We start from the raw sequence: 25,644 nt of genomic DNA on the forward strand, positions 1-25,644 counted from the left end.
ATTTATACTATAACATTAAATGCTTTCACAGTGCTGTACTAGCTTAGATAACATATATCAAAAAACCAGCATCTGATGTGTGGAAACCCCCATAATATCTGAATGTTAGAACCCTTAGTTGTTCTAAATTATGAAATATCAAATAGTAATTATATGGTAATATGTAAAGGAATAATGAGGTTAGTGTTTATAAATTAAGCATTTGAGGAGGACTATTCATTCATTCCTCCCAGTCACAGTGGTATTATTTAATTCCCTAAAGTAGTCAATTATCAAAAAACACCCAAAAACCTCTCCTGATGAGAAAGTTGTAATGCACAAGTCAGAATGCTGTCTTTTAATAAATAAACTGTAAGGCACCTGTCACACAGGAACCTCAAAGTAGTCTCTGAAACTCTTGAAGCAGTGCCATAAGGGTAGGTTGCAAGTATCTCCCAACTTCATACAAAAATATTTGAGTTGAAATTTTCTGAAACTTTGTTGAGCATGTACTGTGTACACCAGCCATTGGAAAGGATGCAGAGAGGAAAATCATAGTCCTTGCCCTAGAATGACTACCAAATAGGGAGGACATATAGATATATAAATCTTTTTTAAAAAAAAAAAGAATTCTTTTTATTTTTTGGGGGGAAGGTGAACAGGACTTTTATTGGGGAACAGTATGTACTTCCAGGACTTTTTTCCAAGTCAAGTTGTTGTCCTTTCAATCTTAGTTATGGAGGGTGCAGCTCAGCTCCAGGTCCAGTTGCCATTAGTTAGTTGCAGAGAGCTCAGCTCACCATTCCTTGCGGGAATCGAACCGGCAACCTTGTGGTTGAGGAGATGCACTCCAACCAACTGAGCCCTCCGGGAGCTCAGCTGCAGCTCAGCTCAAGGTATCGTGTTCAATCTTAGTCGCAGGGGGCACAGCCCACCATCTCTTGTGGGAGTTGAGGAGTCAAACTGGCAACCTTGTGGTTGAGAGCCCCGAGCTCCAACCAACTGAGCCACCTGACACTGGCCCATGTGGGAATTGATCCAGCAGCCTTCAGCGTTAGAAGCATGGAGCTCCAACTGCCTGAGCCACCGAGCCAGCCCAGATATATAACTCTCATGCAAGAGAAGCTATGACAAGTGCAATAACACTGTCTAATGAGAATAGGAGTGGGGAAGAAATTGAATCTTGTTTAAGACAGATAAATCAGGTTAAAACATTTTTCCATTTTATTATAATCTCTGGATTTGAAGGGACCCTGGAGTTAATTTTGTAATCCAGTTGTCATGACAATTTCAACATGACTCCCCAAACTACAGTTTTATAAACTGTTTGCCAGAGGTTTTGTATGGAAGATTTAAAAAGCCATACCTCACAGATTTCATAATGTTAAGATTGTGAACCACTTGGTGATGTGCTGCCTTTCTATGGCTTACACCCCCGCCTCCCTCCTCAGTTCATACACATTACTTGGCTGGATATATACTGGTCTTGCTTTCCCTAAAGCAGTGGTTCTCAAAATTCAGAAACTCTGCGGGTGGGGCCCAGCAGTCTGTTTTATCAAGCCCTCCAGGTGATCTGGTACATGATCAAGTTTGAGAACCAGTGGTCTGTACAAGAGAAAGAGGGGGGAAAAGGACTGAGGACCAGCATCACAGTCCCAAAATTACACTGTAAAGAGAAGATCCTCTATTCATTGCATTTTGGCAGGAGATAGAGGACATCACAAGCCCTTTTGTCCCAACAACTTAGAGGTGTTTGCATTCCAATAGGGCCCTCAGAAGCTGCAGTGCTTTAACCCAAATGACACAATGTACAACTCTGGATATAATAAGCCCACAAGAGATGATGTCAGGAGAACCATCAAACCACATTTCATATGCAGCAGGTTCCTGTCCATTGGAAGTGTCAAGAGAACCATTAATCAGTACCTCATATGCAGCAGGTTTCTGTGCCTTGGAGACTTGAACCAAATGACAACTCACAGAGGAATTTACAGGGCAGGATTCCAACGTTACCGAGCAGAGGATTCACATGGTCTCTCTCAGCCCAGTCCTACTCTTGACCAGAGCTGTCATTGATCTGTTCCTATGGAGAAAACCACCTAACCTGCCCATCTGATGTTGTATCCCCTATGACCAAGTCCTCAGTTTTGAATGTTACCCTTCAAAGTTTGCTTATGCTCAGGTTAGCAACAAAAGCAAATAGCTGTAACTTCCTTAGCCCCGAGCCTCATTTCCTTACAAAAGATTTTAATCATAAACACAATGCAGTAAATTATATCTTCTTTCAGCAATTTAGTTTTCAGCCTTGTTTTACAAACCAACTTTTGTGCTCAAGGTTAATGTTTTGCCTAAGGTGTTGAATGAATATTGGAAATTTGACAAGAAAGACAAAAAAATAAGCAAACTAGGGAAGAGAAGGGAACCAAGAGTTTGTTGAAGGTTAGGGATAATTTGACTATGCCATGAAAATAGCAAATAAGGAATGAATTAGATATTTTGCATCAGAACTGTCTAACAAGCAGCATGTTAGTTAATTAAGGCTCTCGGTAAATTGTATTTTGACTTGCATTTCCCATGATGCCCTGTTCTTCAAATCAAGCTCTGAACCCTAAGAGGATTCAGCATTTAGTTAAAGGGAAATGCAATTCCTTTGGGATTGCTGCTTTAGCACAGTGACAGCAGGTAGACAGCTTGGTTGTAACCAGTATCCTCCAGAGAACAGGAAAAGAGACACTTGAGAAGGGTGATTTTCCCCCCATACATTTTTTTAAAGTTGCATTGGACATGTCCATCTAAGTTTGAGATTTCTTGCTATAACTCACAACAGCAGGGAGAGGTTCTCGTTTTTAAAGATTCAAGAAAGCAAAGCATCCCATCCATGTCTGAATCAAAGAAGGAGAAAGTCCCAGGCAAAGATAGAATACCATTTAGAGTACACATACAGACACCAACACAAAAGACAGTCACGCTGGGTCCTTACCTGCTGTTTACATGTGCAGGGCCAGCTTTATGACAGCCCAGACAGTAGCTTCTATCATCTGGTTTTAAAAGTCCAGAAGAGTTCTGTATATTTTTTAATTGAAAAAAGTTTCAGAAAAAAAGTCAGGTCCTTGAATGATTCAGACTCGTGTTGAGGGTCGTGTGAAGGGCCAAAAGTTTAAGAACTCAAGATGTTTCCCCAAGACAGACCAAGGACGTCCCAATATGGCTGCCTTATTTAGATGCCAATTTGAAGAATCCAGAGCCTCTGCAACAGGGAGGTACCATAATGGGAGTGATGAAAAGCACCAAGGAAAGTACCAAGGAATGTGGTACTACCAAAGGCAGACCCCCACCATACACACCTCAGTACTTCATCAAGGATCTAACATAGGAAATTGATGAATTATATAAGCTGCCTTGGATATGAGCAGCATAATCCAAACAGATTATATAAATGGGGAGGAATTACATTTTAGTGGCTGTGTAAATCAGGAAAAATAAAGCAGATACAAAGCTACCATCCATAATTATGAAAATAAATTAAGTTTAGAAGCTGGGAGTTCAAAAATGGTAGTTGAGTTGAACAAGTGGCACAATACACCCTTCTTGCCAAGAATATATATTAAGGCTCCGTAAGGGCCATCTGGGGCTGGAGTAACCTGGGGAAGCAAGTGGACTCGCGCTTTCTCTTTGAAATGGAGAGTTTGCCTGAGAAGAATATTTCCCTAGGTTTCTGCATGCAGTGCCAATCAATATTACTGCAAATTTAAAAAGAATACTTTAATACTGTCCGGAAAGTTAGACAATTTAAATTGACACAGGATGACTGATGTTTGTCAAAGATTATAGTAAGTATTAGTAATCCAAGAATAAAAGAAGCCACGAGTTATTATTATGAAAAATGGATGACATGGAGTGTGTAAATAATGGGAGCAAATGTAGTAAGATACAGGGAATCTTAGAACATTTAAAATCTAATACATTACAAAGAGAGTTCAATGCTGATAAATGTAGAATAATAAGTTTTATGGGGCTTTATCATATGCTGTAAGTTGGTGTGGATCATAAAATATGAAGAATAAAAAAAGTAAGGGAGTTGAAAGACAAGTCTGTGCATTATTTATGAATGATGAAGAGTGAAATGAATGAGGAGAACAAGTAGACAATGTCCTGAATAATAATGACTTTGATGAGTTATTATCACACAAATCTGTGTGCTTCATAAAATATGAGGAATATTAAAGAGCAGGAGAGTCAAAAGACAAGTCTACTCAGAATGAGATACAGAATGAAGGCAGAGAGAAATACAAGAGAAAGGCACAAAATAATGACAACTTTTATGAGACTTCCACTCGCCAGCCTGGATCCTTCATAAACACAAGCTGTGTAGAAAACAAAAGAGCAGCAAAGAAAAGAGACAAGTCTGTGTTTGTCATAAAATATGAGAAAATAATGCCAACTAGACTTGACAAAATAAAAACAAAAATAATTGAGCCTAGTACAGCTGTGGAAAGATACCATGTCTAGATTAATGTGAACAAATAAAATGAGTGAGTGTAGAATTGCCTTGTCAATAGGGAAATGGCGACCAACTAGGTAGTAGGCATTATTGTTGCAAAGGCCACCTTGTTAACTGGTAGACCCTTGGCAGTTCATAATTACGCCTCCAACACCCCCCGCCCCCCCAAAAAAAAGCCGTCAGTACTTAGGTCTCAAAAAGCAATGTTTAACTGATATTCAAATGGTTTGGCCTCACTAACATACAATCTCTTCTGAGCCCCTCTGGCTCCAATCCCGATATAGTTTGCACGAGATTTTTTCAGTTTGTTTATACTTAATCTATACCCAGCTTGTCAAATTTTGCTTTGTAAAGATTTTCAAAATGTTACTGTATAAAACTTGAGACATCGTTTTATTTTCATTTCTTGTTACATTGGACTTAGAACCTAGGGCCAGATCTTTCAGGATTGGTTCAAAATCCTGAACTTAGTGACTTTCAAATGTCTCTATTAGAACAAATGGGATTTAAAAACCGCGAGACTGGGGGAATCAGACAAGGCAAAGCGAGTGCAGATATTCCATTTCCATGCCATTCAGAACCATGACTTAAAGAATTCATAAAATGGGCAGCTCATTAGAAAGAAGAAAGCCACTAATTTATGACAGAACTAGGAATGTTGGTCTGAGAGCTCAATATACAAAAACACTAATAGCAACAATTATACTAGCTTACATTGTGCAATGGTTTGTAATTTGTGTTGGGGATAAGGCCTTAAGTAATGGAAGATAAATCCTATTAGCATAATATATCCAATTCCTCTGATTGCAATAGAATTTAGTAGTGAAGTTTATTAGCTATAGCATATAAAACAAGCTTTGGCTGGTAACTGTCTTTACCTTTTTCAGAGATTTTTTTTTTCTCACTTGAATGATCTTTGTGGCCATGAGTTTTTAGATACATGGCCTTGACTTGCTGATTCTGTTCAAAGAATGTCTAATGCCACGGTGAAATTATTATGATTACTTTGGAAAGTCATGTTTACCCAAATAACATGGCCCCTTTTAATCCAAAATTTAGCTTCTCTGGATACCCTGAGTCCTACTTGGTGAAAAAACCAACATTGATGCCCTGGGAAAAATTATTGGCTTTGCCCAATCTTCCTCAATCCTACAAGCTCCACCTATAAAATGTACGTTCTAGAGCTCAGGGCTGCCAAGACTGGTATTGGACTCTGGTGAAAAACATCCCCATCACCCACCCTGTCTTCAATAACAACAGAGCAGTGAAAACTCTTTGTTGGTATTTGCTCTGGGCCTCCTTAAATGCCAAGCTCCAGAAATTTGTTACAACTTTCTGGCCAGGATCCAGCTGAAAATATACATGTTTTAGTGGACTGCATCCCTACTTAAGGGCCAATATAATGTAATCCCATTGTTTGGTAAGAATGAAACCCATTTGTTTAAAGGGCAAACCTCCTGAAATATTTTATTTCAATTATGCAAGAGAATTCAAGTACTATAGTAGGGACTGTGTCTCTTTTGCAGACTTTAACTCTTAAAATTCATCCAACTAAGTCTGTTTTTTAAAAAAGTTGTTATTCAAGAAAAAGCAATTTGGCAATATGTATCAAGCGCCTTAAAAATGTTCACACCTATATATGTAAATGCATAGAAAATGCACTTAACAAAATGATATTGCTGATTACTACTGGGGAGAAGATCAGGAACTGGGAGGGAGGTGGTCAGCAGGAACCTTAGTCATATATACAATGTATTTATGTATTAAGTAATTAATTTAAATTTTAATAACAGAAAAATACCCTTCCACAATTAGTATTATCTCCTAAGGAAATAACGAGAAATTCAATGCAGAAAAATTAAGAAACAATGAAATGTCCTAAAATAGGGGATGGCTTAAACACATTAAAGAATACTATTTTAAAGCTATTATATCTAATAACAAAATGCTGTATTAAATTTCTTATATTAATAATATATGGTTAACTTAAAAATATCAGGATATAGAACTATACCGAGCATAATCTCAACTTAGAAGGCTAAAAGAGATACACATACCTTCCACAAAATGTTATTAGTAGTTACTACTGATTGGTGAAATTATTGTTTTCCTTGTCATACTTGACTGTGTTTTCCAAAGTTTCTCCAACTTCCTTCTAAAATCCAATACTTTATATTTGCCTTTGATTTTGTGTTGCAGGCGTGCTTGTGTGATCCGAGGCCAAGTGGTGGCCATAGATGGAACCCCTCTAGTAGGGGTGAATGTTAGTTTCTTGCACCACAGTGATTATGGGTTTACCATCAGCCGTCAAGATGGAAGGTAGGTCAAAATTGCTTCTGATCATTGTGGGGCCCAAATACTAACTTATATCTGTTAGTGAAACCCAGAGTCAGATGATGCAGTGTTTGTAAGCCATCTTCCTTCTGGTTGTATCTCGAAAAGTTATTGGTGTTATTTATTTCCTCTATTCCCCACCTAAATCAAATCAAATTTCCCTTCTAACCCTGTACTAATACTCTCAAATCTTTTTGAAACCCGGGGCATGTGGAAAGTTTTCTAGCTTTCATCTAATTCCATTTACAAACCCAGCTTCAAAATTCGGTGAGATGATGCAGGTAATAAAAAGGGAGCCATGGAACACTTAGGCTGTTCTTCCACGACAGCCTGAAAATATTTAGAAATGAAGGTGTACAAAAGATTGCTTCCAAAAGTATAGAATTTATCCACATTAAGACATGGTTTTTAAAATATGTCCTTCCTAGACTGCCTATCTTACTAGTGGCTGTAACTGATTGACAAGCATGGTCAGCCAAACAAATTCCCCTTGGTGTCTATATAACCATAGTGATTAAACCTTCAGCACCAACCACCAGGCTGCTCTCTCAGGGCTTCTCAGGGTTCCCTGCAACCGGGGAAGCAAAATCACTAAGTAAAATCTTCTCTTGGGAAAAGATTTGCTGACAAAACATTTTCGTTGCTCTCATTTAGACAGACATTTGTTCAGAATATTTTAGTCAATAGGCCAATGTATCCCGCTTTAAGGCATCCATTTATGACGCTCAAGACATTGTAATAATGGCTTTGAGGTGCCCTAGGCTCCAGGTGGCTACCCTTAAAATGTCATACTCATAAAAAGCTGCTTTAATACTCATAAATAGATCCGTTTGCTTGGAGCTTTATCACAGTGTGAGAAAATATCTCATTACAAAAACCTATATTCAAAGCATATTAGAATTAACCACTTCACATATGTTAATTGTTTCACTTGAACTATTTTGATTTTTTTTCAACTGTTTGTCAAAAAATGCTTATAAAAATACTTAACTAAAGTAATAAAGAAGAGTTTTAACCTACTTAAGAAAACAAACTGTTTTTGACACTTTAGTAAATCATATGGATTATTTGCATATAAATTATATTATTATTAACTACCTATTTGTTATTCCAAGCTCAGCAGAACTACTCTGGATATATATATATATATATATATATATATATATATATATATATATATATATATATATATAGAGAGAGAGAGAGAGAGAGAGAGAGAGAGAGAGAGAGGCTGTCTTTCCTCCATTGTATGCTTTTAGCTTCTTTGTCAAAATTTATCTGTCCATATTTATGTGGTTTTATTTCTGGGTTCTCAATTCTATTCCATTGGTCTATGTGTCTGTTTTTCTGCCAATACCATGCTTTTTTTAAAATTATTGTGGCCCTGTAGTACAAGCTAAAGTAAGGGAGTGTGATACCTCCAGTACTGTTCTTTTTTCTTAAGATTGCTTTGACTATTCGAGGTCTTTTGTGGTTCCAAACAAATCTGATGAATTTTTGTTCTATTTCTTTTAAAAAATGCCATTGGGATTTTGATGGGGATTGCATTCAATCTGTATATTCCCTTGGGTAATATGGCCATTTTAACTATGTAGATTCTTCGAATTCATGAGGACAGAATGTCTTTCCATTTCTTTGTGTCTTCTTCAATTTCTTTCAAAAAAGTCTTACGGTTTTCAGCATATAGGTCTTTCACATCCTTGGTTAAGTTTATTCCTAGGTATTTTATATGTTTTGCAGCAATTGCAAAAGGAATTGATGTTTGTATTTTTTTTCTGAGATTTCATTGTTACTATATAGGAATGCAATGGACTTTTGTACGTTGATTTTGTAGCCAGCAACTTTACTGTATTCGTTGATTTTTTTTAACAGCTTTTTGGTGGAGTCTTTAGGGTTTTCTATATATAGCATCATGTCATCTACAAAGAGTGATAATTTAACTTTTTCATTCCCAATTTGGATGCCTTTTATTTTTTTCTCTTGCCTGATGGCTCTGGCAAGGACTTCCAACACTCTGTTGAAAAGCAGAGGTGATAGGGGACAGCCCTGTAGTGTTCCTCAAAGTGGAGCAAAGGTCTTCAGTTTTTCACCATTAATTATGAGATTAGCCTGACGGCTTGTCATATATCGCCTTTCTTATGTGAAAGTATTTTCCTTCTATAACTTTTTTATAAGTGTTTCCATCATAAATGGATGTTGTATCTTGTCAACTGCTTATCCTGCATCAATTGATATAATCATATTATTTTTGTCCTTTATTTTGTTCATGTGATGTATCACATTTATGGATTTGTGGATGTTGAACCATCCTTTTTCCCCAGGGAAGAACCCCACTTGGTCGTCATGAATAATCTTTTAAATGCATTGTTGTATTCGATTTGCTTGAATTTTGCTTAGGATTTTTGCATCTGTATTCATCAGAGATACTGGTCTGTAGTTTTATTTTTTCTTGTTCTCCTTACCAGGTTTTGGTATCAGGGTAATTTTGGCCTCATAAAATGAGTTAGGGAGTACTGTCTCTTCTTCAATTTTTTGGAAGAGTTTGAGCACGATTGGTATTAGATCCTCTTTGAAGATTTGGTAGAATTCACTAGTAAAGCCATGTGGTCCCGGACTTTTGCTTTTGGGAAGATTTTGGATGACTGATTCAATTTTGTTACTAGTGGTCAGTCTGTTTAGGTTTTCCAGTTCATGGTTCAGCCTTGGAAGGCTATACGTTTCCAATAAATTGTCCATTTCTTCTAGGTGATTGAATTTGGTGGCATATAGTCCTTCATAGTATTCTTGGATAAAGCTTTGTATTGCTGTGGTTTCCGTGATAACTTCCCCTTTTTCATTTCTGATTTTGTGAATTAGTGTCTTCTCTCTTTTTATCTTAGTGAGTCTAGCCAAGGGTTTGTCAATTTTGTTAATCTTTTCAAAGAACTAGGTCTATGTCATATTAATTTTTTCTATTGTTTTTTTGTTCTCTCTTTAATTTAGTTCTGCTCTATTTTTGTTATTTCCTTTCTTCTGCTGACCTTGGGTTTCGCTTGTTCTTCTTTTTCTAGTTCTTTAAGGTTTAACTTGAGGTTATTTACTTGAGATTTTTCTTGTTTCTTGAGATAGGCCCGTAATGATATAAATTTCCCTCTTAAAACTGCTTTGCTGCATCCCAAAAATTTTGGTAGGATGTATTTTCATTGTCATTTGTTTCCATGTATCTTTTGATCTCTCCTCTAATTTCTCCTTTGACCTGGTCGCTCTTTAAAAGTATGTTGTTTAATCTCCATGTATTTGTGTTTTTTCCTGCTTTCTTTTTGCAGTTGATACCGAATTTCAAAGCCTTCTGATCAGAGAATACATTTGTTATGATGTCAATCTTCTTAAATTTGCTGAGGCTGATTTTATATCCCAATGTATGGTCTATCCTTGAGAATGTTCCATGTACACTAGAAAAGAATGTATAGTCTGATGTTTTAGGATGAAGTGCTCTATATATGTCAATTATGTCCAATTCATCTAATGTGTCATTTAGGGCTGCTATTTCGTTATTTATTTTCTGTTTGGATGATCTATCCATAGCTGTCAATGATGTATTTAAGTCCCCTAGTATAATTGTGTTTTGGTCAATTTCTCCCATTAGTTCTGTTAGTAGTTGCTTGGTATATTTTGGTGCTCCCTGATTGGGGGCATAAATATTGATGACTGTTATGTCTTCTTGTTGTATACCCCCTATAGCATTATGAAATGTCACTCTTGGTCTCTTGTTATCTTTCTCACATTGAAGTTTATTTCATCTGATATCATTATGGCTACACCTGATTTTCTCTGGGTAGCATTTGCTTGTGGTGTCAATTTCCACCCTTTCACTTTGAGTCTATGCTTGTCCTTGTAGCTGAGATGTGTCCTTTGGAGACAGCATATGGTTGGGATTTTCATCCAATCTGCTACTCTGCAACTTTTTATTTGTGAGTTCAGTCCATTTACATTTAGGGTGATTATTGATACGTGAGGATTTCCTGTCATTGTATCTTTAGTTTTCTGGTAAGGCTGTGTCTTCATTATTTCTTTGCCTTTTTGTTGTTATCTATTATTTCTGTGTGGTGGTATTCTATGGTGTTTCCCTCTATATCTTCTTTTATTACAGTATGTATTTCAGTTCTGGATTTTTTTGAGTGGTTACCCTTAAGTTTATGTAAAAGAAAGTTTGATATTTAGAGTATTCCATTTTCTTCAGCACGATTACTTTCTCCATTCCCATATTCCAGTTCAGGCCTTACTCTCCCCCTTTTTATATTTCGGTAGCCACAAATTGTCCCTGTTGATGGTGGTTGAATAGCCTCCTTAAGTATTTCTTGTAGTGCAGGTTGTGTATTAGAAAATTCCCTCAGCTTCTGTATGTCTAGAAAGGTCTTTCTGCCTCCTTCATATATCTAAAGGATATCTTTGCTGGATATATTATTCTTGGCTCATAATTTCTCTCTTTCAATAGTTTGAATATTTGGTTTCACTCCCTCCTGGCTTGTAGAGTTTCTGCTGAAAAATCTGATGATAATCTAATGGGCTTTCCCTTGTAGGTTACCGTATTTTTCCCTGGCTGCCTTGAGGATTCTTTCTTTGGCATTGATTTTAGACAGCTTCAATACAATGTGCCTTGGAGAAGGCCTGTTGGAATTGAGGTAATAAGGTGTTCTATTTGCTTCTTGGATTCGAGGATCCAGTTCTGTCCACAAGTTTGGGAAGTTCACACCAACAATTTGTTTGAATATATTCTCTTTTCCCTTCTCACTTTCTTCTTCTTCTGGTATGCCCATTATTCTTATATTGCTCTTTCTGATGGAGGCAGAAAGTTCTTGTAGATTTCTTTCTTTTCTTTTAAGTCTCAACTCTGTTTCTTCTTCCATCTGTGTCATTTCCAGGTTTATATCTTAGGGGTCACTGATTCTTTCCTCCATCTGGTCAACTCTACTACCTAAGCTGGTTATTTCATTTTTGATTTCTTCTATTAATTTCTTAATCTCCAGAAATTCTATTTGGTTCTTTTTTAAAATTTCAATCTCTTTCGTAAAATACTCATGTTGTTCTTTGATTGCGTTTCTGAGTTCCTCAAATTACCTTTCTGTTTTTTCTTGCATCTCGTTGAGTTTTTTGAGAACTGCAATCTTAAATTCTCTGTCATTTAAGTCACATATTTCTATATCTTTAAGTTCCTTTTCTGGAGATTTTTCACTTTCTTTCTGAGCTGTCATGTTGCTTTGGTTATTCATGGCAATTACTGATTTATTATTTCTCTTGCTAGACATCTCCAGGAGTGGCTTCTGCAACAGGTTGATAGGAAGAGGTCTTTCTTTTGTTTTCCAATACTTGTAGGTAGAATGTTTTATTTTCTCTCTGACTGCAGCCTTTTTTTCTCTCACATGGTAGTGCTATGTTTTCTCTGCACTATTGCAGCTTCTCACACAATGGAGGGATTCCCTGGGAGATAGGCTTCTTCTATGTTAATAGTTCGCCTGGGTCACAGGGCACAGTGTCCGTGTGGGTATGCAGAGAGCTTTTGAAGTTCCAATGCTCTACCTGCACCAGATTCAGAGCCCGTATGTTTCAGCAGTTCTGTTTACTCCAACAGGGATCAGCCCAAATAGGTGGGGCCAGGTGAGTGGTGAGTTGAGAGGTAGCCCAGAGCACTGGTGGTGACCACCACCACAGCTGGTCCCGCTTCCACAGCTCCCTCCCCTTTGTTGGAACTAGTTGGGCTGCGAATCTGTGTCTGTGCTCCACAGTTCTCAGAACAGCAAATATTCTGTTCTTTGGATCTGACACTACTACTATTCCGCTTCTAGTACCAGGAAGGTGGGTAAGGGGCGAGCTCTGGGAGGGTAAGGAGAGGACAGCTAGTCTCAGTACCTAAGGCTTCCGTTATCTGCTCGGCAGTTAGGACTTAAACCACTATTTTCAGCATTCTTCCCTCAGTCTTTTCTCTGAGGTCTCTGCTGTGTGCGTTGGTTTCAGCCATGTTATATGCTGCCCCCTCAGCCCTGTGGGCCATAAGCGGAGCTCTAGCAGTCCGAGTTCTTCCCTGTCTGGCAGCTGCAGGAGTACCGGGATGCATTGAGCTCGAGCACTGAACTAGGTCTATGTCCTGTGCCCACGCTGCTCGGTCTACACACTTCTCCCTTCTCTCCTCCCCCACTCACGCAATTCACCCACCTTTAAGTGAATTCAGTAGTGGGCCTCTTCATGTTGCCTGTCTACTCTGCATGTAGTCCTTTGTGGAGTTATTTTTGTTCGATTAGTTGTAAATTCCAGGAGAGCTTTACAGAGGCTCATCATAGGCCGCCATTTTGAGGACGTCCCTCCAAAAGCAGTTTTAAGAGGGAAATTTATATCATTACAGGCCTATCTCAAGAAACAAGAAAAATCCCAAATAAATAACCTCATGTTACACCTTAAAGAACAGAAAAAGAACAACAAATGAAACCCAAGGTCAGCAGAAGAAGGGAAATAACAAAAATCAGAGCAGAACTAAATGATATAGAGAACAAAAAGACAATAGAAAAAATTAATGTGACAAAGAGCTGGTTTTTTGAACAGATTACAAAATTGTCAAACCCTTGGCTAGACTCAGTAAGATAAAAGAGAGAAGACACTAATTAGCAAATTCAGAATTGAAAAAGGGGAAGTTATCACGGACACCACAGAAGTACAAAGGATCATCCAAAAATACTATGAAGGACTATATGCCACTAAATTCAATAATTTAGAAGAAATGGACAAGTTCTTAGAGACAAATAGCCTTCCTAGGCTGAACCATGCAGAACTGGAAAATCTAAATAGATGAATCACCAGTAACGAAATTGAATTAGTCATCCAAAACCTTCCCAAAAGCAAAAGTCTGGGAATAGATGGCTTCACTAGTGAATTCTACCAAACCTTCAAAGAGAATCTAATACCAACCCTGCTCAAACTCTTCCAAATAATGGAAAAAGATACAGTACTCCCTAACTCATTTTTTGATGCCAACATTACCCTGATACCAAAACCTAGTAAAGACAAGATTAAAGAAGAAAACTGCAGAACAATATGTCTGATTAATACAGATGCAAAAATCCTAAAGAAAATTCTGGCAAATTTAATACAATGCATTAAGAAGATTATTCATCACGACCGAGTGGGGTTCATCCCCAGAGGACAAGGATGGTTCAACATCCACAATTCCATCCATGTAATACTTCACATGAAGAAAATAAAGTACAAAAATCATATGATTATATCAATTGATGCAGAAAAAACATTTGACAAGATACAACATCCGTTTATGATTAAAACACTTAAAAATATGTATAGAAGGAAAATACTTTAACATAATAAAGGCCATATATGACAAACCCTCAGCTAATCATAATTAATGGTCATAATTCGAAGCCCTTTGCTCTACATTCAGGAACATGACAGGGCTGTCCCCTATCACCTCTGCTTTTCAACATAGTGTTTGATGTCTTTGCCAGAGCAATCAGGCAAGAGAAAGAAATAAAAGGCATCCAAATTGGTAATGAAGAAGTTAAATTATCCCTCTTTGCAGATGACATGATGATTATATAGAAAACCAGAAAGACTCCACCAAAAAGCTATTAGAAATAATCAAGAAATACAGTAAAGTTGCTGGCTACAAAAGTCAACGTACAAAATTCCATTGCAGTGCTATATACTAACAATGAAATCTCAGAAAAAGAAATACAAAAGAATTCCCTTTGCAATTGCAGCAAAAAGAATAAAATACCTAGGAATAAACTTAACCCAGGATGTGAAGGACCTATATGCTGAAATCTATAAGACATTTTTGAAAGAAATTGAAGAAGACACAAAGAATTGGAAAGACATTCCGTGCTCATGGATTGGAAGAATCAGCATAGTTAAAATGACCATATTACCCAAAGCAATATACAGATTTAATGCAATCCCCATCAAAATCCCAATGGCATTTTTAAAGAAGTAGAACAAAAAAATCGTCAGGTTTGTTTGGAACCACAAAAGACCTCAAACAGCCAAAGCAACCTTAAGAAAAAAGAACAATAGTGGAGGTATCACACTCCCTGACTTTAGCTTGTACTACAGGGCTACAATAATCAAAACAGCATAGTATTGGCAGAAAAACAGACACGTAGACCAATGGAACAGAATTGAGAACCCAGAAATAAAACCACATAAATATGGACAAACAATTTTTGACAAAGAAGGTAAAAACATACAATGGAGAAAAGACAGCCTCTTTAATAATGGTGCTGGAAGAATTGGATAGCCACGTGCCAAAGGATAATACTGGACTGTTATCTGTCACCATGTGCCAAAATTAATTCAAAATGAATCAAAGAGTTAAGCATAAGACCTGAAACAATAAACTGCATAGAAGAATACATAAGTACTAAACTTATGGACCTAGGGTTCAAAGAGCTTTTTATAAATTTGACTCCAAAGGCAAGGGAAGTGAAAGCTAAAATAAATTAATGGGACTATATCAAACTTAAAAGCCTCTGTACAGCAAAAGAAACCATTGACAAAATAAAGAGGCCACCAACCGAATGGGAGATTTTTGCAAGCAGTGCCTCTGATAAGGGGCTAATATCCAAAATATACAAGGAACTCATGAAACTCAACAACAAAAAAACAAACAACCCAGTTGAAATGTGGGCCCATGCCCTGAAGAGACATTTCTCCAAAGAGGATATACAAATGGCGAATAGACATAGAAAATATGCTCAACATCACTAATCATCAGAGAAATGCAAATAAAAACCACAATGAGATATCACCTCACCCCATTCAGAATGGCTACCATCAACAAGACAAATAATAACAAGTGTTGGAGAGGCTGTGGAGAAAAAGGAACCCTCATTCACTGTTGGTAGGAATGCAGACTGGTGCAGCCGTTATGGAAGGCAGTGTGGAAGTTCCTCAAAAAATTACGAATAGAATTACCATATGACCCAGCAATCCCTCTCCTGGGTATCTTCCCAAAAAATTTGAAAACATTTATACATAAAGACAAGTGTGCTCCAATATTCACTGCAGCTTTGTTTACGGTGGCCAAGATATGGAAACAACCAAAATTTCCTTCAATAGGTGAATGGATAAAGAAGTTGTGGTATATGTACTCAATGGAATACTGTTCGGCGGGAAGAAAAGATGAAATAGGACTGTTTCTGACAACATGGATGGATCTTGAGAGTATACTGCTAAGCAAAATAAGCAAAATAAGACAGAAAAAGCAGAGAACCATATGATTTCACTTATATGTGGTATATAAACCAAAAACAGCAAAAGAACAAGACAAACAAATGAGAAACAAAAACTCATAGACACAGACAATATTTTTGTGGTTACCGGAGGGCATGGAGGGTTAGGGGAGGGAGATGAGGGCAAGGGGGATCAAATATATGTTGATGGAAGGAGAACTGACTCTGGGTGGTGAACACACGATGGGATTTATAGATGATATAATGCAGAATTGTACACCTGAAATCTATGTAGTTTCACTAACAATTTGTATCCCAACAAACTTTAAAAAAAAGTGAGAAATAGATTATTTCTTTAAGTGGAATATTCTCTCAAGGACATTTGTCTTCTCATGGACAACTAATGGGCCCTCAGTTTTTCTAGCTTGTTTAGAAAGATTTCAGTGAATTATTTGATATTCACAAGAGAACATAAAATAAACTTGATGTCTAAAACATCTAAATATTTGTTTCTAGTTTATAGAAAACATTAATGAGGGTCAATATTTGTGTTTTTCATTTTAAGTTAAATGCCAAGACCCTCCTCCATCAGCTCACTGTGAGAAATAGGTTCATGTCGATGACAGATAGATACTAGGCAGAGTCCCCTCTGACAATAACTCTCCCCTCAGGCTCTACAAAGCGTGTCAGCATTAAAAATATGTACCCCAAATGACAACCAGACTATCTCATTGTCATCTTTTGGACATAAAATTACAGTGTGATGAGAGTTTCCATTTATAGGCCTCTGCTTATTGCTACTTCAGATTGAGTAATCACATTTCAGAAATAGAACATCATAAGGAAACTATACCTGAAGGCAAAATAATTATTGAACGGTTGAGATTAGCATTTACATAGCTAGTAGACAGAGTGTGATATGCAAGATGCTGTAAGGTCCTTCTGTTTCCAGTTCTCAATCCCATTGAGAACTGCCACTGTGCCTGTAGTTCCCACCAAATGTATCACTGTTTTGAGTTAAATTACTGATTCTTTATTAAATGCAAGTATGTTATGTGGGATTTAGAAATAATTACCCCCATTATCATTCATTTGCACCAATTAATTGACAACTTTCCCTAGAGAATTAGGAAATGTCTAGGCTATGGGACCAAGGTGATGTACTAAAAGTAGAAAGAAGGATGGGAGTGCAATATAGGGCCCTCTAAAAGTAAAAAGAGAATAGATATGCAGATTGTGAGGAGCCAAAGTATCAGAAAAGAAAAAAAAACAGCAATTCTAAAGGAAAAAGAAGTAAGTATGAGTATCTGGGATACGCCACTTATGTAAATGTCAGTTTTTTTCATCCTCACAACAACTTTATGAGATAAGAATCATTATTATCATCCTCTCCATTTTGAAGATAAGAAAACTTATCCAGATTAACCCAGCTAATAAGGGTAGAGCCCAAAAGTTGAACCCAAGTAATCTGGCTCTTGTCTTCTATGATTTACCACCTTTAACTTAGATAGATAGGAGATGCTCAGTAAAGTGTTGAAAGAGAACTGTTTATAAATACTTCAGCTAGTGATAAGCCAAATAGCTCTCCCAATATGACTTTATAACCTATTCTTAATGACCTATACCAATGAAGATCATTTGTGATGGGGGTAATTCCAAGGAATTAATCATTTAGAGAGCATTCTATGTGGCATTGGAATAGTTCAAATAGGTTTTTGGACACAACCACTTTCCATCTCCATGGCAATTAATGAGTCTGCCCGATAGTGTTTATTGTATATAACTGTATAGTAGGGAAGAGAAGAAATCAGTCAGAGTTCTCCAGAGAAATAGAACCTCTGTGTGTGTATACGTAGAGAGAGAGAGAGAGAGAGAGAGAGAGAGAGAGAGAGAGAGAGAGAGAGAGAGGGAGAGAGAGAGAGAGAGAGATCTCAATGAATTGACTTATGTGATTGTGGCATTTGGCAAATCCTAAAACTAGGGGAGGCTAGCAGACTGGAATCTCATGGAAAAAGTTTATGCTACCTCTGCAGTCTTGAGACAGAATTCTTTCCTCCTTAGAGAAACTTCAGTTTTGCTCTTAAGATCTTTCAACTAATTGAATGAGACCCTCCCACATTATCAAGGGTAATATCCTTTACTTAAAGTTAAATAATTGTGTATAATTAACCACATCTACAAATATCTCCACAACACCACACAGATTAGTGTTTGATTGAATAACTGGGTACTATCACCCTTCAAATTGACACAGAAAACTAACCATTACTGAAAGCCTGGGGGAAATTCCCAGGAGAACTTAAAAATCAGTGTCTGTTTATGGAAATAGTCAAAAGCCTAGGGTTCATTTGAACTACAAAAGAAAAATATTTGTAAATTCAATGGGGCAGTACATCTGATTTGAGACTAAAGTTAACATTTGTTAAGTCCCTACTACTATATGCTTGACCCTTAAATCTTTATCTCATTTACTCATTTATGGTGGTAGCTGAGAGACAGATCCTATTAGCCCATTTTACTAATGAAGAAACTGACACTTGTGGAGGTAGAATAATTAGCTCAAAGGCACAAAGTTAACATGGCAGCAGAGCTGGAATTCAATCCCAGGTGTGTATGAAGCCAAAACTACATTCTTTCTAAAAAATAGGAAGCCTGCCTTGTCTGTTTAATCTTTCTAGAAGTGGAGAATAATTTCCAGGTACATATGTTCTTTTGGATAGTTTATTTTGTTGTTGTTTTGTTGTTGTTGTTTGTTTGTGTTTGTTTTTCACTTTTAAGGAGTCAAGAGCTAAGTTTTGGGTAAAGCAAATAAACTTGCCCAAGGACACAGAGTTAAATCAATGTAGAATGTGAACTAGAAGAAAGATCTCTTGACAAGTAATGTTAGATTGTTAGATTCCCCCCCCCCCCACAATACTTTCCTTAAACTGCTCTTGTATTATCATGAATTTAGCCTTGGGTTTTCTTTTTTTAGTTCAAACCTAGATTATTTTCTATAGCTAATGCAGTTCTTCAAATCCTTTTTGCAAACTGCCTTAATTTTACAGCTTCTTGACTGAAAAAGCAACAGTAAAGTACAGTATTAACCATCCTTTGTGACTGTCTACTTATCTTTATCTGGACGATTTCTGCAACAAGGCATGATTGGTAATACTATAATAAATACAATAAATGTCATATGAAGAGAGTGCTGAGATATCCATAATTAAGTCTGATTACCTATCAGAGCATTTTATCATTGAAAAGTGTTTTACAGAAAGATCTTTTTTAATGCAAGGAATTGCTTATATCTCTCTCCTGTGGACTTAAGTTGCTTTGAATATTAAGGAGCATCATATTGCCTATTGTCCGTTTTTAAGATATAATGATAATAATTTATTATCTTACTTTTATATAGTATTTTATGGTTTTTGAATGCTTTCAAGTACATTTTCTCAAAGACATCATTATACTTAAAAGAGTGCTGAACCTTCTAGTGCTGAATGAACTAAAACCTGAATCTGTTCTACTCCAAAGCAAAAGTCATGTCAGAGATGGACTTGCAGAAGAGGTAGTCTTGCTTTGTCAGAGATATGGAAGGCATTGTCTGTGGAGATAGACAGGATCCATTACAGGCTGTCTTACAAAAGACAATCAAGAGGCGTTCTAGAGGGAACCAGAAATCCTAAATCCGAAGTTTCAGTAGAATCAGGAGCCAAAGTGGGTAGCCAGATGTAGAGGGTTCAGGAATGGTATTATTCAAGCAAATTTCACTGAACAATTTTCCTCTGCTGGCATCTTTCTCCAAATGCCATCTCAAAGACACCATCAGGTTTCTGACACTATGTTTATGATCCTGAACAAGATATTTAACCTTTAGCTCCTTACTTTTCTTGAGTTACATTATTGGGATTTTTTTGAGGGTGAATAATGCATTATATTAAAGATACTGGGGAATATTAAATGGTTATCTTTCAGTTATCTCTAGCACAAGGGGTACCAGTGATGTCCGATTTAGCTTTGCAGAAATACATGTAGTACTTTTGTTTAAGATAGTATTAACATTGGTTTACAAATTCTAGGTGAATATCAACTGGTGATATGGAATTTTTTTCCCAGAAGTCTACTAGATAGTGAAAAGAAGTCATCAGCGGAATGAATATTTAGCTTGAGGGAATTTATAAAATAGAGAATGCAAATGGCTATAGTTAAGTCCCAAAAGAAGGAAAGGGCACTAAAATTACCTATTTTTTAAGTTAAATTTTATTTTGGTTGTTCATTTGTTTGAAACTGTCTTATATTTTTTCCTTCTCAGCTTTGACCTTGTTGCCATCGGTGGTATCTCTATCATCCTAATCTTTGATCGCTCACCTTTCCTGTCTGAGAAGAGGACACTCTGGTTGCCTTGGAATCAATTTATCGTAGTGGAGAAAGTAACCATGCAGAGAGTTGTATCAGACTCACCATCCTGTGATATCTCCAACTTTATCAGCCCAAACCCTATTGTGCTTCCTTCACCACTCACATCATTTGGAGGGTCCTGTCCAGAGAGAGGAACTATTGTTCCTGAGCTGCAAGTGAGTACATTGGCCTTTGAATGTGTAAAATCATAGTATCATGGGGTGGTGAACAATGTATAATGGCTAGATTCCTTTTCCTCATACTCCTGCCAGTCCTATAATATGCTGCCCTTCATTTGTCAAAAGAAACCTTCAAATATAATCTCTCTGGCACACATTTGTAAAGTGATTGGCCAGGGCTGTAGGGTGCTATCTGTGGCCAAAGAACAAAGTAAGATGAACTAGCTATCATAAGAATTAAACCCCAAACCTTAACCTAATGAACACAGTGCTCTAAAGAATAAAGCTAGCTGGCTCAATTGTGAAAACAATATAATCAATAAGGTGGGACCATTTGTGGTTCTGAAATGAAAGCTCTTTTAAAAAAATCTAGTTTTCTTCCATTGTGAAGTTTGCAGCGAGTGTCATTGTTCTTAGACTTCATGACAATTTCTCTTGTTTACCCTGTGTTTAGTAAAGGTAGTTTTCAAGCCTATGGGTTTTGTGTAAAGCTTTGCTTTTGAGTGTTCAAGCTTTATAGTCAGAGGAAAACGTATTTTTGAACCTTGATATTTTAGGGTTCCTGAAAATTTATCTTTGTTGAGCATTCCATATTTTTACTTCAATATTAAGTCATTCAAACATCCATAGTACAATACTGTCACTACATTATAGAAAAATGTTAATGATAGTTAAAAGTGGAAGCCACTGAAATGGACTCTTAAGTCATATAGATCCAGCAATCAAAATATATACTGAAGAAGTAATAAATGGATATTCTGAGATTGAATTGATTTTTCTTCCATCACAACATCCCCACCAACTATTAATAGTGCCCATAGGATACCACTGAAGAAAGGCTCACAAAAAATAGCACTATATAGGAAAAGGAGTCCTAAGAGTTGCTGCTCCTGTCTTTTCCATTGTTTGTCCTTAGAAAGGAAGAAAACAATAGAACAGTGTTTAATGATTACATTTGGTACACCAATTCCTTCACAGATGTCATTAGGAAGTATGGGTCTCTTTCAGCACAAAAGTTTTCAAACTTATCTAAAATTGTGTGTTTCCTTAGGGAAATGAAATACTAATGTGGTAAGTAGCATGTTATTTTTCACTGTTCTGCTTCTGCCACCATCTAAAAAGACATAGCCTTTGGATAACTTTGGTATCAAATAGCTGATGTAGAGAGAGAAAAACTGGGCAATAAATAGACAAAAGGGATTTGTGCATCCAGAAAGAAAAAAAATGAGCAGAAATCCTAGACAATATAAGATACCATGTGTTTAACAATCAGTTGTACTATGTGCACTAGTTTGGAAAAGGAAGAGGCGACAGGGTTCTGAGCTAAACATGAATGAGGGCACACAAACATCTACACTGTTCATGTCACCCTCAATGTGTTAAATAAGATGGGCTCTTTCTTCAGCTGTATTTTGAAAGTTGAAAGACACAGAACACAAGATTTAGTTTTAGTAACCACTTTTGGTTGTTTAACTCTATCTGTGCTAATAAAAAAATAAGTAATAGCAATTAATTAAAGAAGCCAAGTGGTATTTTCACTCTGGAACTAACATTTAGTATAAAATTTGCAGAAGAGTTAATGGGAGTTATTTACTTCTCAGTCACAGGTGCCAACTTGGAACAACTTATTCCTTGCTATTGGTACATCCAGGCACAGAGAAATATGTAACCAAAATTTGATTAAAAATTTGGCCCTCGGGATCATTCTAAAGCTCTGAAGAAGAAGAGTTTGATGGCATCAGTAAAGATTAATTCTAGGGAATCCATAATTTCTGTCATAAAATATCACTCGCTGTGCCTGTTTCTGGAGACCTTCCTCTTAACTTAGCCTCAATAAGAATTACAGCAATGGTTTTGTGATATATGATTTAATACACCAAACGAGATTTTGTGTATGGGTATATATATAATAAAAAGACCACTTAATGGAGCTCATCTCACTGAATTGCTTGACATTTAGCAGTGTGGTCTCCAATTCCAATTAAGCAATTTTTGGAACACTTGAAAAACTGAAATTGTACTTTTCACAGTCTTTCCTGGCAGATATGAAAGGAGAGTAGTCTTCAGGGTTAGCTGGATGTCTTGTTCCTACACAGATTCGGTGCAAAATTTGAAATCTATGGTTAAGCAGCATCACAAAAATTCTAGAACAAATGCCTTGACATTCATAGATCTCTATAAGCTCTCTCCTTTGGCATGTTTCTAAGACAGCAAAGCATGCAGTATCCTTTGTCTACCGGTGACCACTGATAAGAGCCAATTTGGCTTTTTTCTTTCAGGTTGTACAAGAGGAGATCCGTATTCCTTCCAGCTTTGTGAGGCTGAGTTACCTGAGCAGCCGCACCCCCGGGTATAAAACCCTGCTACGGGTCCTTCTGACACATTCAACCATTCCAGTGGGAATGATTAAAGTACACCTCACAGTAGCTGTGGAAGGGCGACTCACACAGAAGTCATTTCCTGCTGCAATTAATCTCGTCTACACATTTGCTTGGAACAAGACCGACATCTATGGACAGAAGGTTTGGGGCCTAGCAGAGGCTTTAGGTATGTTGATGCAATTCTATATAAATAGCAGTATGATGTTCACAAAACAGAAAATACCAGTTGCATATTAATTTGTATTTGAAATAATTTTCTTCTAGATCTAAAGGATCTAAGGCATTTTTTCATTTAAACACTCCCTTTGGGCCTGTTTAGCTTTCCCTTTTGACACATTCTTACTTCAAATGATTTTAGTTCCCTTTTCATGATGGCTGCATACCAGTGGAATCACACACTATCTGACTTATAACTGTCTCCAGAGCTGAGTATTGCCTTCTAACTGTGACCTTTGTTGTGGCATTCTTTAGTCCATGTTTTTGGATTTGACATTTAGACTGTCATTTCCACTTAGAAACTACAAAAATTTTACTTATAGGCATCTCCACTTATTATCTTTCATGTCTAAGATGGTTAGACTCGATTAAATTGTTACTTTGGTGGGTTAAATAAAAAATCGTCTTGCCTTCCTAGTTCTTTTGATTTTCTATTATCTTAAAGACTTTAAAACCTAGAATCTTAAAGATAGCAGAGACCTCAGGAGGTCCTTTGGGCTTACAGTTTTCAGATATTAATTCTCTCAGACAAATGACATTTAAAAAAAATGAGACTGAGAAAAATTTGCCAACTTTTTATTTGCCAAGTAAGACTATTTTAAAAAGAGAAGAAACAACCACTATAATCTACTATCACCTACCATTACCATAATTTTATGAAGGAGGGATAGTTTAACCCTAAAAGAGGAATAGTTTATCCTAAGATATGACACTAAGCAATCTAATACTGATGCTGAGAGAGAGAGAGAGAGAGAGAGAGAGAGAGAGAGAGAGAGAGAGAGAGAGAGAGAGAGAGAGAGACCAATGTTTTTATTTTCCTTGCTCTGTAGCTGACAGTGAAAACTTCCTTAGGGACTTGACACAGGTCTACGGAATCGCAGTTGGGAGCCATTGTACCTTCAGGCAATATCTCATGGAAACCACCCCTTGATAGATAAGAAGACTATTTTTAAAATTCTCCAGAAGAGATGATTTCATATCTTCCCTTGGAAGTGTCCATCATAGTACAACTCCCACATCACTGACCTACATTTTTTAGACTACAATGCATCGATTTCCTATATTTCTTTCCAGAGGAAATATATAGAGAGGAGAAGAAGAAAAAAAGACTGGTGATTCTTTTTGCCAAAGAGATCCTCATATGTTTAAATAACTAATTCATCTCTGTTGAACTTTATTCAAATGTAAGGAACATAATCTGTTCAGATATCTTCAGTTAGTGGGGAGTTACTGTAAAGACCTAAAAGGAAAGTAAAAAAGAACAAGAAAAAGCATCATCAGGGTCACAGGCAGGGCTCACAAAATTGCAGCCTTGCTCAGAAGACATTGTAGTTCTAGAAGTCTAGCATCTGCTCTGTCAACTTAGCTGCAGCTCTAGTTCTCCCTTCTGCAGTTTGTTTCCCACAGTGATGTCTCAGCCATACTGATGAAAAAGCTCATCGATCACTTCTTCTGCCATACTAACTACCCTCCATTTTTTTGTTTTTACTTTATTTTATTTATATTCTTTTCTTTTTTCCCTTTTTTTAAATTCATTGGGGTGATATTTATTAGTAAAATTACATAGATTTCAGGTGTACAATCCTATATTACATCATCTATAAATCCCATTGTGTGTTCACACAGAATCAATTCTCCTTCCATCACCATATATTTGAACCCCCTTACCCTCATCTTCCAACCACCACCCAGGCTTGCCTTCTGATAACCACTAAACTATTGTCTGTGTCTATGAGTTCTTGTTTCTCATTTGTTTGTCTTGTTATTTTGTTGTTTTTGGTTTATATACCACTTATCAGTGAAATCTTATGATTCTCTGCTTTTTCTGTCTGACTTATTTCACTTAGCATTATACTCTAAAATCCATCCATGTTGTCACAAATGTTCCTATATCATCATTTCTTACCACCGAATAGTATTCCACTGCATATATATACCACAACTTCTTTATCCATTCATCTATCTAAGGACATTTTGGTTGTTTCCAAGTCTTGACCAACATAAACAAAGCTGCAATGAACATTGGAGCACACGTGTCTTTATGGATAAATGTTTGCAGATTTTTTGAGTAAATACTCAGGAGAGGGATTGCTGGGTAATATGGTAAATCTATTCGTAATTTTTTGAGGAACCTCCACACTGCCTTCCATAAAGGCTGAACCAGTCTGCATTCCCACCAACAGTGTATAAGGGTTCCTTTTTCTCCACAGCCTATCCAACAATTGTTACTATTTGTCTTGTTGATGATAGCCATTCTGACTGGGGTGAGGTGATATCTCATTGTGCTTTTTATTTGCATTTCTATGATGATTAATGAGGTTGAGCACTTTTTCATATGTTTGTTTGCCATTTGTATGTCCTCTTTGGAGAAATGTCTCTTCAGATCCTCTGCCCATTTTTCAATTGGGTTGTTTGTTTTTTGGTTGTTGAGTTTCATGGGTTCCTTGTATATTTTGAATATT

At 36.8% G+C, this 25,644-nt stretch overlaps 1 protein-coding gene across 5 annotated transcripts in view; it reads left to right on the top strand.

Annotated features, from left to right (window-relative positions):
• Nucleotides 1-25,644, top strand: part of TENM1 (teneurin transmembrane protein 1) — a 1,334,622-nt gene that overhangs the window by 1,098,078 nt on the left and 210,900 nt on the right. For all 5 annotated transcript variants that reach the window (XM_081042768.1, XM_081042771.1, XM_081042770.1 and 2 more), the window contains 3 exons: nucleotides 6,680-6,799; nucleotides 20,321-20,582; nucleotides 22,865-23,132. In XM_081042768.1, the coding sequence (XP_080898894.1) occupies nucleotides 6,680-6,799; nucleotides 20,321-20,582; nucleotides 22,865-23,132 (650 nt within the window). The remainder of the gene's footprint in view (nucleotides 1-6,679; nucleotides 6,800-20,320; nucleotides 20,583-22,864; nucleotides 23,133-25,644) is intronic.

The sequence above is a fragment of the Rhinolophus hipposideros genome (assembly GCF_964194185.1).
Source record: "Rhinolophus hipposideros genome assembly, chromosome: X".
Lineage (NCBI taxonomy): Eukaryota > Metazoa > Chordata > Mammalia > Chiroptera > Rhinolophidae > Rhinolophus > Rhinolophus hipposideros.